We start from the raw sequence: 15,752 nt of genomic DNA, 5'->3' as shown, positions 1-15,752 counted from the left end.
AAATTCAACAAATGTTTGGGTTTTTACTGAACAAACAAACAAATAAAATGAACGAGTGACTTAAAAAAAAAAAGAATGTGGGTGTCTTTGTAAAAACTGTTTTGATTGGCTATTATAACAGAGCATGCTGCATGCTTTTTGGTTTTGTAGCGCAGAGTACCTGGCTAACTGCAGGAAGCGATTAGCTGCACAGCTAATGTAGCCATTGCAAGGCTAACGTGGCACCGATTTCAAAACGCGGCAAAACGACTTAACAGTTATACACTTACTTGTTCGGTGTTTGTGGCTGATGCGGCAGGGATGCTTGGTACGGACCCAGGCTTCAGTGACAGTTGATGTGCAAAACCTGCCCTGTACTGTCCCAAGTTGTGGAAACATTAATCAGGAAAATGCTTCCGACAAACATACACCGTCTTAGGTAGACTCGACGGCGTATTATTGAAGTAAATAAAATTAAGCCACTGCGTCTTCAGGGGCTCTCCCGTCGGCAGTAAAAACAGACTCTTTTCTGTGTTGTCACATCCATGTACAGCGCAATTTCCATGTTTCGCTCGCTTAGGTGACGCCATGTTGTGTCCTCTATGGTCTCCTCACTACAACTGGGCGGGTAATTCATACAGTGGGTGGGAATCCAGAGGGGGCGCGTGGGGATCATCTCCCTTGCTGACGTAGTAAAGGGAAGAGTTTATCAACGCGCCGTTTTGACACGCCATTCTCAAATGTTGGGCATAGTTTGGTTTACACATTATGAAATTTCTAGCCACTGGGGTGACTTAAGAAGGTCAGAGGAACTCATTTTAACGTTAAAAAACCTCAGAAAGTGAAAATTTCATGCCATGGGACCTTTAAAGATTCAAGATGGTAATAATATTCTAAAACATTACATAAGGTTAAAAAATGATCATGATCCAATCAACAAACATCATCCATGATTATGTCAAGATAATTAAAAAAAAAAAGAAGCTTTAAAAATGCAGACAGCAAGGAAACACAGCAACAGCAGAAACACTCATTCTGTTTGTGCCACATCATTAAGCATATAATTACAGATGCAAAACTCAATCCAGCCTCATTTGATTTGAAATGGCATCAAACATTTGAGAAATACTACCAAACCAAAGGTCCGACTGTCATTTCCTTTCTCATGGAAATTCTTCACATTTTATCGTGTCGACGTGTAAATTATCCAAAGCAGATATGGGTCTGTCTCAGAAACTGGGTGCTGTGGGGGTCCCCCACTAAATATACGTACTCACAGTCAATAAACTATACGGTTTTGAATGGTGATGTTGGTTTTAATTTGAAATAAAATGATGAAAGAAATAATACAGATAAAACTAAATCTTTGACATGAATACCCTATTCAGAATTTGGCAAAAATTCTGCAAATTTGTGGGAAAATGGCGGCTTGATCTGGGACATGATAAATGGTTGACTACATCACATTCCCTTAAAAAGGTTGTAGTCCACTGAAAAGTCTACAGTTATCACTAATTGTATTTTAAGTTGCAACTTTATACACCTAAGGATTGGTGCGCTCACAGAATAATCATAACCGTAATAAAACATCATGCAAAATATTGGATCACCGTCGTAACGCCATTTTCCGCAGACCCAAAACCAATACGATCGTGTGTTTTGATCTAAACGGAAAGCCTCAGGGTCAAGGTCACTACCTCACCAAAAGCAGTAACTTAAAATCACTATGCCATATAAAAATTGTGTTATAAATCTGTGATTTTGTTTTTTAAAACGAAAGCTGAAAGTTAGGTATAGAATACGTTTCTTACAGAATATGTTACGATGGTAGCTGGTCTTGTATGAATTTCTGAGCTATAAAATGAGTTGTGGTCTATTTTTTACCTTAGCGTGTTATTTGTGTGTGGGGAAGGACACACATTAACAATTTGCATGTGTAGAATGGAATTTTCCACTCCAACAGTTAGAAGTTGATCGTGCTTCCATTTGCGGTCTTTCTGTTACGCGGGTGATCTGTTCAGACGTTATCGCTGAAAAGGTGAGTTTTGACAGTTTTATTTTGTTTTAGTCTTGCAGTATAAGGCAATAGACTTTCTTTTTCATCTTACTTTAATATTTCATAGTGTTTGCGTATTTTTGGCCAATATTTTGCAACCATGGTCAATTTAGACCGCCTCGCGCTCCGTCCAGTGCGGTAGTGATGTCCCGTTGCTCGCGCGCCGCAGCAGAGACCCGCGCGACCTTCAGCCGGTACAGTCGCTGTTCTTTTACCACGGTCGTTATTCTCACCTTTCCGGTGTGTTCTTGATTTTTCCATTGTGTCCTATTTCGCCATATCAAATACCCAAAATGGATCATATTATTCATATTTAAGTGAATAATCAATTCAGTCATCATAACTTGGCATTTTTAACCCAAGCAATCAAAAAGAGGAAATTTATTCAATATTTTCACTCATCTGTGAAGGAGGGGCTTTAATTCTTCATGGTGTAGTTATTTTATATGTAAATCAATTTTACAAAAGCATTTGAATTGTAAATCAAAAACAAATTTCCACAGTGGAGGCCAGATAAAGCAAGATACTATCATTATCCTTATTAAACATGACAAAAGAAATATTGAGTGTTAGGTAAATGCAAAAAATAAAATGGTAAAATTAGAAAATGTATTTTTTGACCATAAATGTCCCAAACAGGGTGGCTACAGGTTTGTCCAAGTTAAATTTAAGACTAAGACTTTTTCATACCATGTTCCAAAAAAAATTAAGACCAAATCTAAAGTCATTAGGGCAGCACGGTGGTGTAGTGGTTAGCGCTGTCGCCTCACAGCAAGAAGGTCCGGGTTTGAGCCCCGTGGCCGGCAAGGGCCTTTCTGTGCGGAGTTTGCATGTTCTCCCCGTGTCCGTGTGGGTTTCCTCCGGGTGCTCCGGTTTCCCCCACAGTCCAAAGACATGCAGGTTAGGTTAACTGGTGACTCTAAATTGACCGTAGGTGTGAATGTGAGTGTGAATGGTTGTCTGTGTCTATGTGTCGGCCCTGTGATGACCTGGCGACTTGTCCAGAGTGTACCCCGCCTTTCGCCCGTAGTCAGCTGGGATAGGCTCCAGCTTGCCTGCGACCCTGTAGAAGGATAAAGTGGCTAGAGATAATGAGATGAGATGAGATGATATATAATTTAATGTAACTTATTGTTCTTGTAAAAATTCACCAGAAAACACTATTCTAGTAGAAGTACTTCATTTCTTTTCCTTGACAGGCATTCACACACTCAGAACACAATATAAGGATAAACTTGTAGCTATGTGACAATCAGAATGCGGTCACAACGTTTGAATCCAATGTAACAATGTGAAAATGTGAATGAAGTCACACAATCCAATGCAACAGTTTTTTTTATTATTTTTTTTCTCTGCTTGGGGAGTCACATTGTAAGCAGAATTGTTCAATTCCATCTTTGGTCAAACAATGCAGAAAACAACAGTTAAACAATGTGAATGCACGTACACCTGAAACTTCGGCTCACTCACTTGAAAGGTATGCTCACTTGCACTTCTTAAAACACTTGGAACGATACCCACACACAAACAATACTATTCTCTCACATGCACACAATAGAATATATTCTCTCTCTCTCTCTCTCTCTCACACACACACACAATATTCTCTTCCATCTCGCAGATCTATCCGCTTCTCCACGACCGTTAGTGGTGGCAGCACTGAAGTCGGATATTTGAGGCTGATGCTCGCGGCCTTTAGCAAAAGCAACATGCTTGGCGCTCTTTATATGAGGGTCCACCACTCTTATCCCCATTGTGCCCAACTTAAAAGTCTTACAGCATGCTACACAGTATGCCTTGTTGGCATCTTTGGGTACAGCTTTCAGCCACCACGAGTATTTTGCATGTTTTCAGATGCTTTCTGCTAAATTATTAATATTGCCATCTCTACATGTTTTAAACTCTTTACTTTTACAATCTCTCCATGTTTTAAATTTTACTTAACTTTTATTCTATTTTATTCTGCTGTTTTTTTTAATTGAACTTCTCATTTTATTATTTTATTTCTACTATTGTTTAATTCTTATTAATTTTCTTCCCCATTTATTTTATGTAATTTTATTTTCTATTGTTTACTGTTTTGCTTTTACTTCTGTAAAGCACATTGAACTGCCACTGTGTATGAAATGTGCTATATAAATAAACTTGCCTTGCATCTTGTCATTAAGTTATCATTAAATTTACATTTACGCATTGTGGCTCGGACTACCCTCCATCAACAGATCAGGCACTGAGTGGTTGTCAAGCACGCGCGTGTCTAGCAACCGGTGGATTCGGAGCCTGCGCGGTATAATTGTAAGCATCAAAAACGATTAAACTCTTTCCCCATCCAAAGTGTACCACATTTTAACGATATGACTGAGTAAAATCTCCATAAATTTAAGATTGAAAATTTAAGACCGCGGTGTTTGAAATTTAAGACAATTTAAGACTTTTTAATGGCCTTATTTTAGGAAAATTAAATTTAAGACTTTAAGGACCCGCGGCCACCCTGGTCCCAAATGAGAGACCAGTTTCTGAGACGGACCCGTATCTGAAGTGTTTTCACAAACCTGTAACCATATGATCTGTTTTTTTGCTCTGTGTGTGTGTGTGTGTGTGTGTGTGTGTGTGTGTGTGTGTGTGTGTGTGTGTGTGTGTGTGTGTGTGTGTTGTTGAGAGAAGATTTCTTGCCTGACATGCATACATGAACCAACTAATATACACTGCCTATCAATAGCAAGGACCACATTTTCTATAAATACTATAATTAGATTGCTCAAGAGAAAAATTTGATTAGCCATGAAATGGAATTCACACCCTGCTATTCACACACATGCTGTTTCGAACAGAAAGGAAGGTGTAGAAGGGGTTTACAAAAGCAGAGCACAAAAGCTAAAGAGACTGAGATTCCATCCAGCACTCAACTTTCACCTTGAGACGATGAGAACAGGAAACTGCACTGTGTGTCGTTTACACGTCTGGACTTGTGGTACTGTACTGATGTTCCACTCAAGAGGCTTTATCAGCTCTGTTGAGGAGCTTCTGCTTAAAGCACGAAGTCTCGACCAACGAGTGGCAAAATATCTTCAGGACTAAACACAGAAGTCCTCCTATTGCAAAAGTAACATTTCAAAAATGAAAAGGTCTTGATGAAAAAAGGCGAGGGGGGAACTGTTACAGGTGATTTCTGAAATCAGATGAATTTGGATTCACCTAGTTGAATTAGGATTGGGTAATCTAGTGGAATGTTTAATTTCTTTGTTGCAACTGAATCCTCTGTGGTAAAACTGGTGGACTTCAAAGCAGAAGGTCCTGAGTTCAATTCCCAGCAAGGACAGTAAAGGGGGGAGCAAATTAGATTAGACCAACAGAAAGACAAGTGTAATTCTGGGGAGAGGTATTAGAGGACAGATGATATAAAGGGGGTGGGGTGAGTGAGAAACGAGGGGGAAAGGTGAATAGACCGTGTCCGAAATCGCTCCCTACTCACTATATAGGGCGCTATACAGTGGGGACGCCATTTTGTAGTGCTGTCCGAAACCTTAGTGAGGATTATTTACACCCTATATAGTGCACTCAAAGTATCCCACAATGCATCACGAAAAGTAGTGTACAATGATGGTCATAATATGGATTTATCACAAAAACACATGCGTGTATTTATTATTTTGAAAACCCACCAGCCGACTGATCTGACACGTTTTAATTGTGCGACAGTAATGACGTAAATACTAGCGCGACGGACTAGTGTCCGAAAGCGTTTTTTCATTTTACCAATAAGCTCGCTATATAGTCCTCTATATAATAATTCCCTATATAGGGAGTAGTGAACAAGTGAGCGATTTCAGACACAGGGAGAGAGTGGTTGTTGAAGTGCCCTCATTCTTTTATGAACCCCCTAAAAAATCCAAACCCCCCCTTTTTTCTAATGATTCCCCCCAAAAAAAAATCCCTTTGAAGAATGTCAACCATATATATATATATATATATATATATATATATATATATATATATATATATAAATAACACACACACACACACAGGTGGACAAAGTACCCAACTTCATTACTTAAGTCAAAGTACAGATCCCACTGGTCAAACGTTACTCCAATACAAGTGAAAGTTGTACCTAAACCTAATGCCGTTACCAAAGACAGAAATGTGAATTCATAAAATGAAGGCATGCTGTGTCATCATGGTGGTTTGACGTTAAGCTAGCTAGTCAGTGAAGCTCCACCTGACATGCGAGCAAACTCTTTTCAAACTCAAAATCATATTGGGTAGCTAACGCTACTAGAAAAGAAAGATTTCTACATTCTGTTTATTTGGCAAGATTATGCTAAAATGTATTTCTGAGGGGGGCGTCGTGGATAAGGCGCCATACCATAAATCCGGGGATCCGGGTTCGATTCCGGCCCGAGGTCATTTCCCGATCCCTCCCCGTCTCTCTCTCCCGCTCATTTCCTGTCTCTACACTGTCCTATCTAATAAAAAAGGTGAAAAGAAATATCTTTAAAAAAAAATTTATTTCTGAAAAGACTTCAGATAAGTTAACGTTATTCATGTTAGCGTAACTCCGTTTTTACATGCTAACTAACAGTATCCAAGTTAACTAGCTATGTTAACGTTAGCCGTGGACAAGGCCAGGGCAACTTGGTGGGCTCTTTGGATGCAGCCATGGCTGGAAAAATTACACTTTAAAAGATTTGTATAACCCACTTGTACATTGTTAACCAGAAAAGGGCATTTCCTGGAGAAAATATGTGCGATTACTGTTTGCATTAAACTAGAAAGGAAGCAACTGTGAAAGGAAGGGTGAACAGAAGAGTATGCCATGTTTCAGCAGGTGAACCTACGCACAATGTTTGGCAGTTCTACCATAAAAGTTGAAGGAGAAGAAAAATCTGTAGGTTGCTATGGAAGGATGGAGGGATGAATGAAAGATTAGAAGGGTGAGCTAGATGAGTGTAATTAGTATGAAAAGCAGTTCAGTACAGTACTTTTGTAGTTGAACCCATATCCCAAGTTTCTTGACTCTACATTAAAATACGTTTAAAATCAATGGGCTCTAATGGGAGGATGAGAGAGAGTGTGAGTATTTATGTAAGGTACAACAACATTTACCAACTACGGTGGTCCAAATTTTAATCTCTAGGAGCAGTTAAGCCTTAAAAAATGAATTGAAGCCACAAAGAAGAAAAGTGAATGATGAAAAAGAAAACCAGAAAACAGGACTGTTAGAGGTATGAGCAGTGGAGTAGTTTGTAGCATTACCCAGAACATGTCTGGTAAGGTTGGAGGTATTATTTTAAAAATTGACTACATGAGAGCTGTTTGAAAAATTTCCCATTCAAAGTCTATGGGGAAAAAATAGATGGATGGACAGATTTAAAAAAATAAATTAATTAAAAAAAAATAAAAGAGAGGGATCTCATCTCATCTCATTATCTCTAGCCGCTTTATCCTTCTACAGGGTCGCAGGCAAGCTGGAGCCTATCCCAGCTGACTACGGGCGAAAGGCGGGGTACACCCTGGACAAGTCGCCAGGTCATCACAGGGCTGACACATAGACACAGACAACCATTCACACTCACATTCACACCTACGGTCAATTTAGAGTCACCAGTTAACCTAACCTGCATGTCTTTGGACTGTGGGGGAAACCGGAGCACCCGGAGGAAACCCACGCGGACACGGGGAGAACATGCAAACTCCACACAGAAAGGCCCTCGCCGGCCCCGGGGCTCGAACCTGGACCTTCTTGCTGTGAGGCGACAGCGCTAACCACTACACCACCGTGCCGCCTAAAAGAGAGGGATGCAGGTGGAATATCAAAAAGAAAAAAAAAAAAAATAAGCACACTTCCACAATGGGCCGAACATTTTTACAGTTGGAACAATGTTTCCAGCACAGAAACTGCAGGAGTTAGGCCTTGAAAAATGAACTGAAGTCAATCAATGGGAGGAAAAGTGATGGATAAAAATGCAAAAACGAGTATTGACAGAGGTTTGAAGCACACTTCTCTGCGATGGGTTGAACGTTTTACAGTGGAAATGAAGTTTCTTGAAGAAAAACTGTAGTAGGAGTTTGAAGCCAAAAAAGTGAGAGGAGGAGGAGGAAGAAATGAGAGAATATACTGTGATTGCTGTAAATAGTAGAGATGCACCGATACCACATTTGTGAAAACCGATACGAGTACGAGTACTATCATTTCAGTACTTGCCGATACCGAGTACTACCGATACTGTTGATGTTATTAAAATATAATTTTTCAAAAATTGCAGCATTTGAATATTTAATAGGCCTACTTTATCTATTTCCCGTGAATGTTGTTTTCTAACTGGAGTGATCATGCACACGGGTTCACATTGACAATCTCCGCTGCTCCAGAAGCGCAGAGTAGCCTTGAGTCCACGTCACACAGCCAGACAGCGCCTCTTCACGGTAGCGCTCATCTTTTGCAACATTGTTACAATAATGTTGCAAAACCTAAACGCTGCTGCGCTAGGCTACTAGGCCTACATAGCAATGTTGCAAAAGAAGCGCTACCGTGAAATGAAGAGGCGCTGTCTGCTGGCAGTGTAACGTGGACTACAAGGCTATCTGCGCTTCCGTGTGCAACCTCTCTCGATTGTCGCGCAACATTCACTCCCAGAAAACTACACTCATTGCAAATAGCCTACACAAAGAATTAAATATTTAGCTGCTGCAATTTCTGAAAAAGGCTGCTATTTATTTGGATTAGATTACAATGTCCAACTTTCGAAGTCAAGAAAGACTTGCACTCTTGCAACATGTAAGACCGATTGTTGATGAAGGGAGGAGAGAGCAGTGAGTTACCACATGCAGCGTGATCATTTCACTCCGCTGGTCACTTACCCCCTCTATCATCGGCCTTCCGCAACATTGCGGTCTTGGTTGACTTAAGGGTTGTTCTGGTGGTGCGCTTAAACTACTCCAATTACATTTAGCAACAAGACAAGGGCGTGAAAGGGAGGAGCAGTGACCATCGCAACATCACAGAGAGCGCACAAGATAACAGTGGCGGCCGGCGACGATGTATTATTTAATTTCCATCGCCAGTAATGCAGACTAAAATATGCCCCCCCCCCCCCTCCTATCATGTGCATGTGTGCACATCCTGCTGTGTGCTGCAGGAGAGTTGAATGCCTCGAGCACGCTCTTGTTCAGTCGCAGAACTTGTTAGGCAGACGCTGTTGCTGTCCATTCGCAACATCGCGTCCCGTGCTCGTGGAGCTCCATACCTGTAGATGGGACGTCAATTTCCTTGGTCTTAGCGTTGCCCTCAACTGAAACAAGTTGGAAAACTCAAATCAGCCATTTCTTAAAGCTCTCTCTCTCACTCTTCACTCTTAAACTCTCCCGGTTGGACTCGTACTTAAAAACTCTGCCGGTTGGATTCACCTATACAAAAATCCGATTTTCATTTGTTTGTTAGTGAGTATCCTGTCCTACAAAACCCTTACCTAGGCAAATAGCCAACATTAAAAAAGGACAACGTTGGGGATCTTAGCGTAGGCCTATCTGCGTATGGCAGCGAAAGGGAGTGGAGTGTGGAGAGATGTTTAAAATGACAGTGTTGGGGAAAGATGTTGTGACTACGCAAACACATCTTCGTCATGGAAAAATGGGTTGTTGTCGAACAATTTTTTTTTTTGTCTTCTGACGAAATTAGCCTACGCTCAATGCTTGAGATTTACAATTTTTTTCCTGGGAGAGGCTTTTTTTTCCTCAAACGGACGCTGGCAAAAGGCGCTTCACGGAACACTATCGGCGCATGGTATAGCCTATCATATTATGCTCAAGCCTGAGCTCAACAATGCTTCAGTTTTTTTTTCTCTCTCGAATGGAACAAAAAGTGCTGCGGGGAACATTGGTATCGGCGCATGGGATCGGCACTGGTATCGGTTCATGGTATCGGCAACTGTTTGACAAGTACGAGTATGAGTATATTAGTGGAGTATCGGGGCCGATGCCAGTATCGGTATTGGTGCATGCTTAGTAAATAGCAATCACAAAATTAGCGATTAACTGGAAAAGTAAAGGTCACGTTACAACTACTTGATACACATTTGAGATAGAGAGGCAGTTTCCTTAAAAAAATATACACACACACACACACACACACACACACACACACACACACACACAGTATATACACACAGAGACAGAGAGATTTAACTTATTTCACGAAATCAAGTCGTACATGAGCTGATGGCTATAAGCTATGTACAACGAGATTGAGTGGAACAATTGTTTTATTCTATCCACATTCACTGGATTTTGAAAAAAAAAAAAGAACATTTTTATTTTTAGCAAATTCAATAAAAAAAACACCACTTTATACAAATCTGACAAAATTTCCACTTAGAATGTACAATGGTGCTTGAAAGTTTATGAACCCTTTAGAATTTTCTATATTTCTGCATAAATATGACCTAAAACATCATCAGATTTTCACACAAGTCCTAAAAGTAGATAAAGAGAACCCAGTTAAACAAATGAGACAAAAATATTATACTTGGTCATTTATTTATTGAGGAAAATGATCCAATATTACATATCTGTGAGTGGCAAAAGTATGTGAACCTCTAGGATTAGCAGTTAATTTGAAGGTGAAATTAGAGTCAGCTGTTTTCAATCAGTGGGATGACAATCAGGTGTGAGTGGGCACCCTGTTTTATTTAAAGAACAGGGATCATTCAAAGTCTGATCTTCACAACACATGTTTGTGGAAGTGTATCATGGCACGAACAAAGGAGATTTCTGAGGACCTCAGAAAAAGAGTTGTTGATGCTCATCAGGCTGGAAAAGGTTAAAAACCATCTCTAAAGTGTTTGGACTCCACCAATCCACAGTCAGACAGACTGTGTACAAATGGAGGAAATTCAAGACCGTTGTTACCCTCTCCAGGAGTGGTCGACCAACAAAGATCACTCCAAGAGCAAGGCATGTAATACTCGGCAAGGTCACAAAGGACCCTACTGTAACTTCTAAGCAACTGAAGGCCTCTCTCACATTGGCTAATGTTAATGTTCATGAGTCCACCATCAGGAGAACACTGAGCAACAATGGTGTGCATGGCAGGGTTGCAAGGAGAAAGCTACTGCTCTCCAAAAAGAACATTGCTGCTCGCCTGCAGTTTGCTAAAGATCACGTGGACAAGCCAGAAGGCTATTGGAAAAAAATGTTTTGTGGACGGATGAGACCAAAATATATATTTTTTTTATTTAAATGAGAAGCGTTATGTTTGGAGAAAGGAAAACACTGCATTCCAGCATAAGAACCTTATCCCATCTGTGAAACATGGTGGTGGTAGCATCATGGTTTAGGCTTGTTTTGCTGCATCTGGGCCAGGACGGCTTGCCAACATTGATGGAACAGTGAATTGTGAATTATACCAGCGAATTCTAAAGGAAAACGTCAGGACATCTGTCCATGAACTGAATCTCAAGAGAAGGTGGGTCATGCAGCAAGACAATGACCCTAAGCACACAAGTCGTTCTACCAAAGAATGGTTAAAGAAGAATAAAGTTAACGTTCTGGAATGGCCAAGTCAAAGTCCTGACCTTAATCCAATGGAAATGTTGTGGAAGGACCTGAAGCGAACAGTTCATGTGAGGAAACCCACCAACATCCCAGAGTTGAAGCTGTTCTGTATGGAGGAATGGACTAAAACTCCTCCAAGCCGGTGTGCAGGACTGATCAACAGTTACCTGAGGACTACAGTTGTCTTGCTAACTTTAGGACTGCAGTTATCATGAACAGTTTTGCACTCAAGTTTCTATCAATGAAGAGTTATAACATCAACGAAACTGTCCTCATGTTAAAACTGTTAATATTATAGTCAGGCTGTCTGTTGTTGCCCAAATGAGGATGGGTTCCCTTTTGAGTCTGGTTCCTCTCGAGGTTTCTTCCTCATTTCGTCTGAGGGAGTTTTTCCTTGCCACTGTCGCCACAGGCTTGCTCATTGGGGATAGATTAGGGATAAAATTAGCTCATGTTTTAAGTCATTCAAATTCTGTAAAGCTGCTTTGCGACAATGTTTATTGTAAAAAGCGCTGTACAAATAAACTTGACTTGACTTACCGGAAACATTTAGTTGCAGTTATTGCTGCACAAGGGGGTCACACCAGATACTGAAAGCAAAGGTTCACATACTTTTGCCACTCACAGATGTGTAATATTGGATCATTTTCCTCAATAAATAAATGACCAAGTATAATATTTTTGTCTCATTTGTTTAACTGGGTTCTCTTTATCTACTTTTAGGACTTGTGTGAAAATCTGATGATGTTTTAGTTCATATTTATGCAGAAATATAGAAAATTCTAAAGGGTTCACAAACTTTCAAGCACCACTGTAAACAAAGCAGCGAAATGACAGTAACAATTTGTGAAAAAATGCGACAATAATAATTCTTGAAAAAAAAATATATATACATGTTCTTACCATCAAATATTTTTATTCCATATTTTATTGGGGTTTTTTTTGTATTTTGGGGGGGTTCTTCTTCTTTCGTGTTTTTTTTTTTTTTGTGGTTGGCAAACCAACTTAAACTTTCAAGCACCACTTGAGAGTGTAGCTAGACGACATTGAGTGGTCGTCTGCAGGATGAGCTTGAAAGTGAAAAAGAGGAAGCGTGAAATAGTGGAGCCGAAGATTAAGTGGTGGAAACTAAAAGAGGTTGAACGTCAGAAGGAGTTTAGGGAAGAAATGAGACGAGCATTGAGTGGTAATGGAAGGCTGCCAGAAGATTGGGATACTACTGCTATACTAGTAAGAGAGGCACAGCAAGGAAGGTGCTAGGGTGGTCATCGGGAAGGGGAAAGGAAGACAAGGAGACATGGTGGTGGAACAAAAAAGTGCAGGAAATTATAAAAGAGAAGAGGCTAGCAAAGAAGAATTGGGATGATCAGAGAGACGAGGAAAGCAGGCAGTTATACAGAGAGAGGAGACAGAAGGCAAAAAGAGCGGTAACGAAGGCGAAAGCAGATGCATATCAGGAGTTGTATGAAAGACTGGAGACCAAAGAAGGAGAGAAAGACCTGTACAGACTAGCTAGGCAGAGAAACAGGGAAGCGAGGGATGTACAGCAGGTAAGAGTGATGAAAGATGCTGACAAACAAAGAGAGTGTATTAAAAAGGTGGAAAGAGTACTTTGAGGATTTATTAAATGAGGAGAATCCAAGAGAGAAAAGGTCAGATTCGTTGGAGACAGCAAATCAGGAAGCAGAGTTAGTTAGTAAGGATGAGGTGAGGGCAGCCATGAAAAGAATGAAGACTGGGAAAGCAGTCGGACCAGATGGTATCCTGATTGAGGCTTGGAGATGTTTGGGTGAGACGGCTGTGGAGTTCCTAACGAGATTGTTTCATAAGATCCGAGAGAATGAGAAAATGCCAAATGAATGGAGGAAGATGTGCTAGTCCCAATATACAAGAATAAGGGAGATGTACAGAGCTGCAGTAATTACGGAGGGATAAAATTGATGAGCCACACCATGAAGCTATGGGAAAGGGTATTGGAGGCGAGATTGAGAAGAGAGGTAGCAATCTGTGAACAGCAGTACGGGTTTATGCCAAGGAAGAGCACATCGGATGCAATTTTTGCTTTAAGAATGTTAATGGAGAAGTACAGAGAAAGCTACTTTGTGTGTTTGTAGACCTGGAGAAGCCATACAATAGAGTGCCGAGAGATGAGTTATGGTACTGTATGAGAAAGTGTGGAGTGAATGAGAAGTATATCAGAGTGGTACAAGACATGTAAGAGAACAGTGAAAGAGCAGTGAGGTGTGCAGTTGGAACGACTGAATGGTAACAACAATTCTTTTGAATTGTTGAATGAGAATGAAAACTATTCTTTTAGCTAGTTTTGTTTCTTTTAAATACTTAGTTTTTGGGGTTCTGTTTTTGAGTAGAGTTTTTATTTCGTCCTCGGTTGGTTCAGCAACATGCTCTGCCATTTTGTTTTTCTCGACTCACAGTATATGAGCTGATATCCTAGTAGTAGAGTAGCCAGTCAGAGCACATGATTGCTTATATCCAGTGAATGTGGATCAAATAAAAAAAATAAAATTTATATACATGTTCACAGATCAGTTTCAAGTGTTGTCAATCATGCATATCAAGGTCATATCCATTTGATTTGCTGATTTTAAATATGGCCCATTTTTAAACATCCTGGAAGTTACAATGGGCAGATAAAGTAAACATTCTAGGAGTACCGACTATTAGACACTCCTTGCTCTTCCTTCCTCTTCATCAAACACAATTTCAGCTCATGATGCTGCCTCAGCAAAAAACAACATGAAGAGAAATCTGACAAATTACAAGCACGTCTCATTGACTCATCAGTGAACATGACTGCAATCAGTGAATGCATAAACAGTCATTTCAGCTAAAATGAACAGATTGGTAAACAGTAAAAGCTTTTCATGCTGACCTTACTAGTGCAGGTTTCTGATGGCACATTTTTAGCAGGAGGACAAGGCTCTGCTGGCTTTAAGGGCTCCGTACACTCATTCTGTTTCTCCTGTATGGTCACTTCATAAAATTCCTGAATATCTGCAAGAGAGGGTTAAAAAAAAAAATCTAAATACTGGATATTCCAAACAGAAAAAAAACTACCTGGGTTGATTTTTCCAAATCGCAGCACAAAGGTCACAGCTAAATGTTAGCGCAATCATCACACTGAACATTCTCTCTCCCAGTTAAAATGATCTTAACTTTGCAATGCTTTTGAGAAGCTCAGCCCTGAATAAACAGTCTTACATGAACGTCTCTGCCAGAAAGTTAGAGACGAGCTGCTTCAGCAGGGTCAGGGTCTTGCTTAAAGGCCAAACAGTAGCAGCACTTTAAAACACAAAGTATTTTAAATTAAGTCTTTATGATTCATATCAGTTCTCACATATTTACAGTTAATCCATTAAAGATTTACATATATTATATTACACACACACACACACACACACATTTTATATATATATATATATATATATATATATATATATATATATATGCGGATAATGGTGACGCCGACGCCAACACTGAACTCAAGTAAGTGTTAAGAAATAAGAAAACAATAAAAGAACCAAAACACAAATTATATTATACTGAAAAACATTTATTTTTTCCTTCTCTAGCCTGGACAAGGGCTTCACAAACACTCTTACGCACGCAAACACCATGGAGGGAAACTGAAAAACACTATTTTTCAGTATGTTTTGCATGAATAATGAAAATGAATGAATATGTTTTACTTGAAAAACATTCATTTTTTTTTCTTCTTAGCCTGGACAAGGGTTTCACAAGCTCGCTTTCGTTGTTTGGCCGCATGCCTCCTTCTGGCCAGAGCCTCCTCTTCTGCCTTGGTTCTTCTGGCTCTTCCATAACGTGTCGTTAATCAGGGTAGCTCAGAATTGGAGTAGTAGCCAGAACTCAGGGCAGAGCACCTGGCTTAAGTTAGGGGCTAATGATAAGGTTACAACCTAAGTTGGCTATCTGAAATACTATATACTTACGTAGCAAGCTAAATGGTTAACTTTAGTTAACAAGACAGTCAGACAATGCAGGAATTAACAACTAGCTAATAATGTTAGATGGCTAGAAAATTTGCCATCTTGCTAACGGAAATTCCAGCATTGGATCCGCTTGTATTGCTTGCTATTAAGCATTTTGCTCGAAGCATAGGCTAACTGTAGGCCTATGAAAAGAA

At 40.0% G+C, this 15,752-nt stretch overlaps 1 protein-coding gene across 10 annotated transcripts in view; it reads right to left on the bottom strand.

Moving 5' to 3' along the window:
- Nucleotides 1–15,752, bottom strand: part of dlg1a (discs large MAGUK scaffold protein 1a) — a 430,819-nt gene that overhangs the window by 365,415 nt on the left and 49,652 nt on the right. For all 10 annotated transcript variants that reach the window (XM_060919862.1, XM_060919864.1, XM_060919863.1 and 7 more), the window contains exon 3: nucleotides 14,481–14,602. In XM_060919862.1, coding sequence (XP_060775845.1) covers nucleotides 14,481–14,602 — 122 coding nt within the window. The remainder of the gene's footprint in view (nucleotides 1–14,480; nucleotides 14,603–15,752) is intronic.

The sequence above is a fragment of the Neoarius graeffei genome, chromosome 4, assembly GCF_027579695.1.
Source record: "Neoarius graeffei isolate fNeoGra1 chromosome 4, fNeoGra1.pri, whole genome shotgun sequence".
Lineage (NCBI taxonomy): Eukaryota > Metazoa > Chordata > Actinopteri > Siluriformes > Ariidae > Neoarius > Neoarius graeffei.
This window is presented reverse-complemented; position numbering and strand designations above follow the sequence as displayed.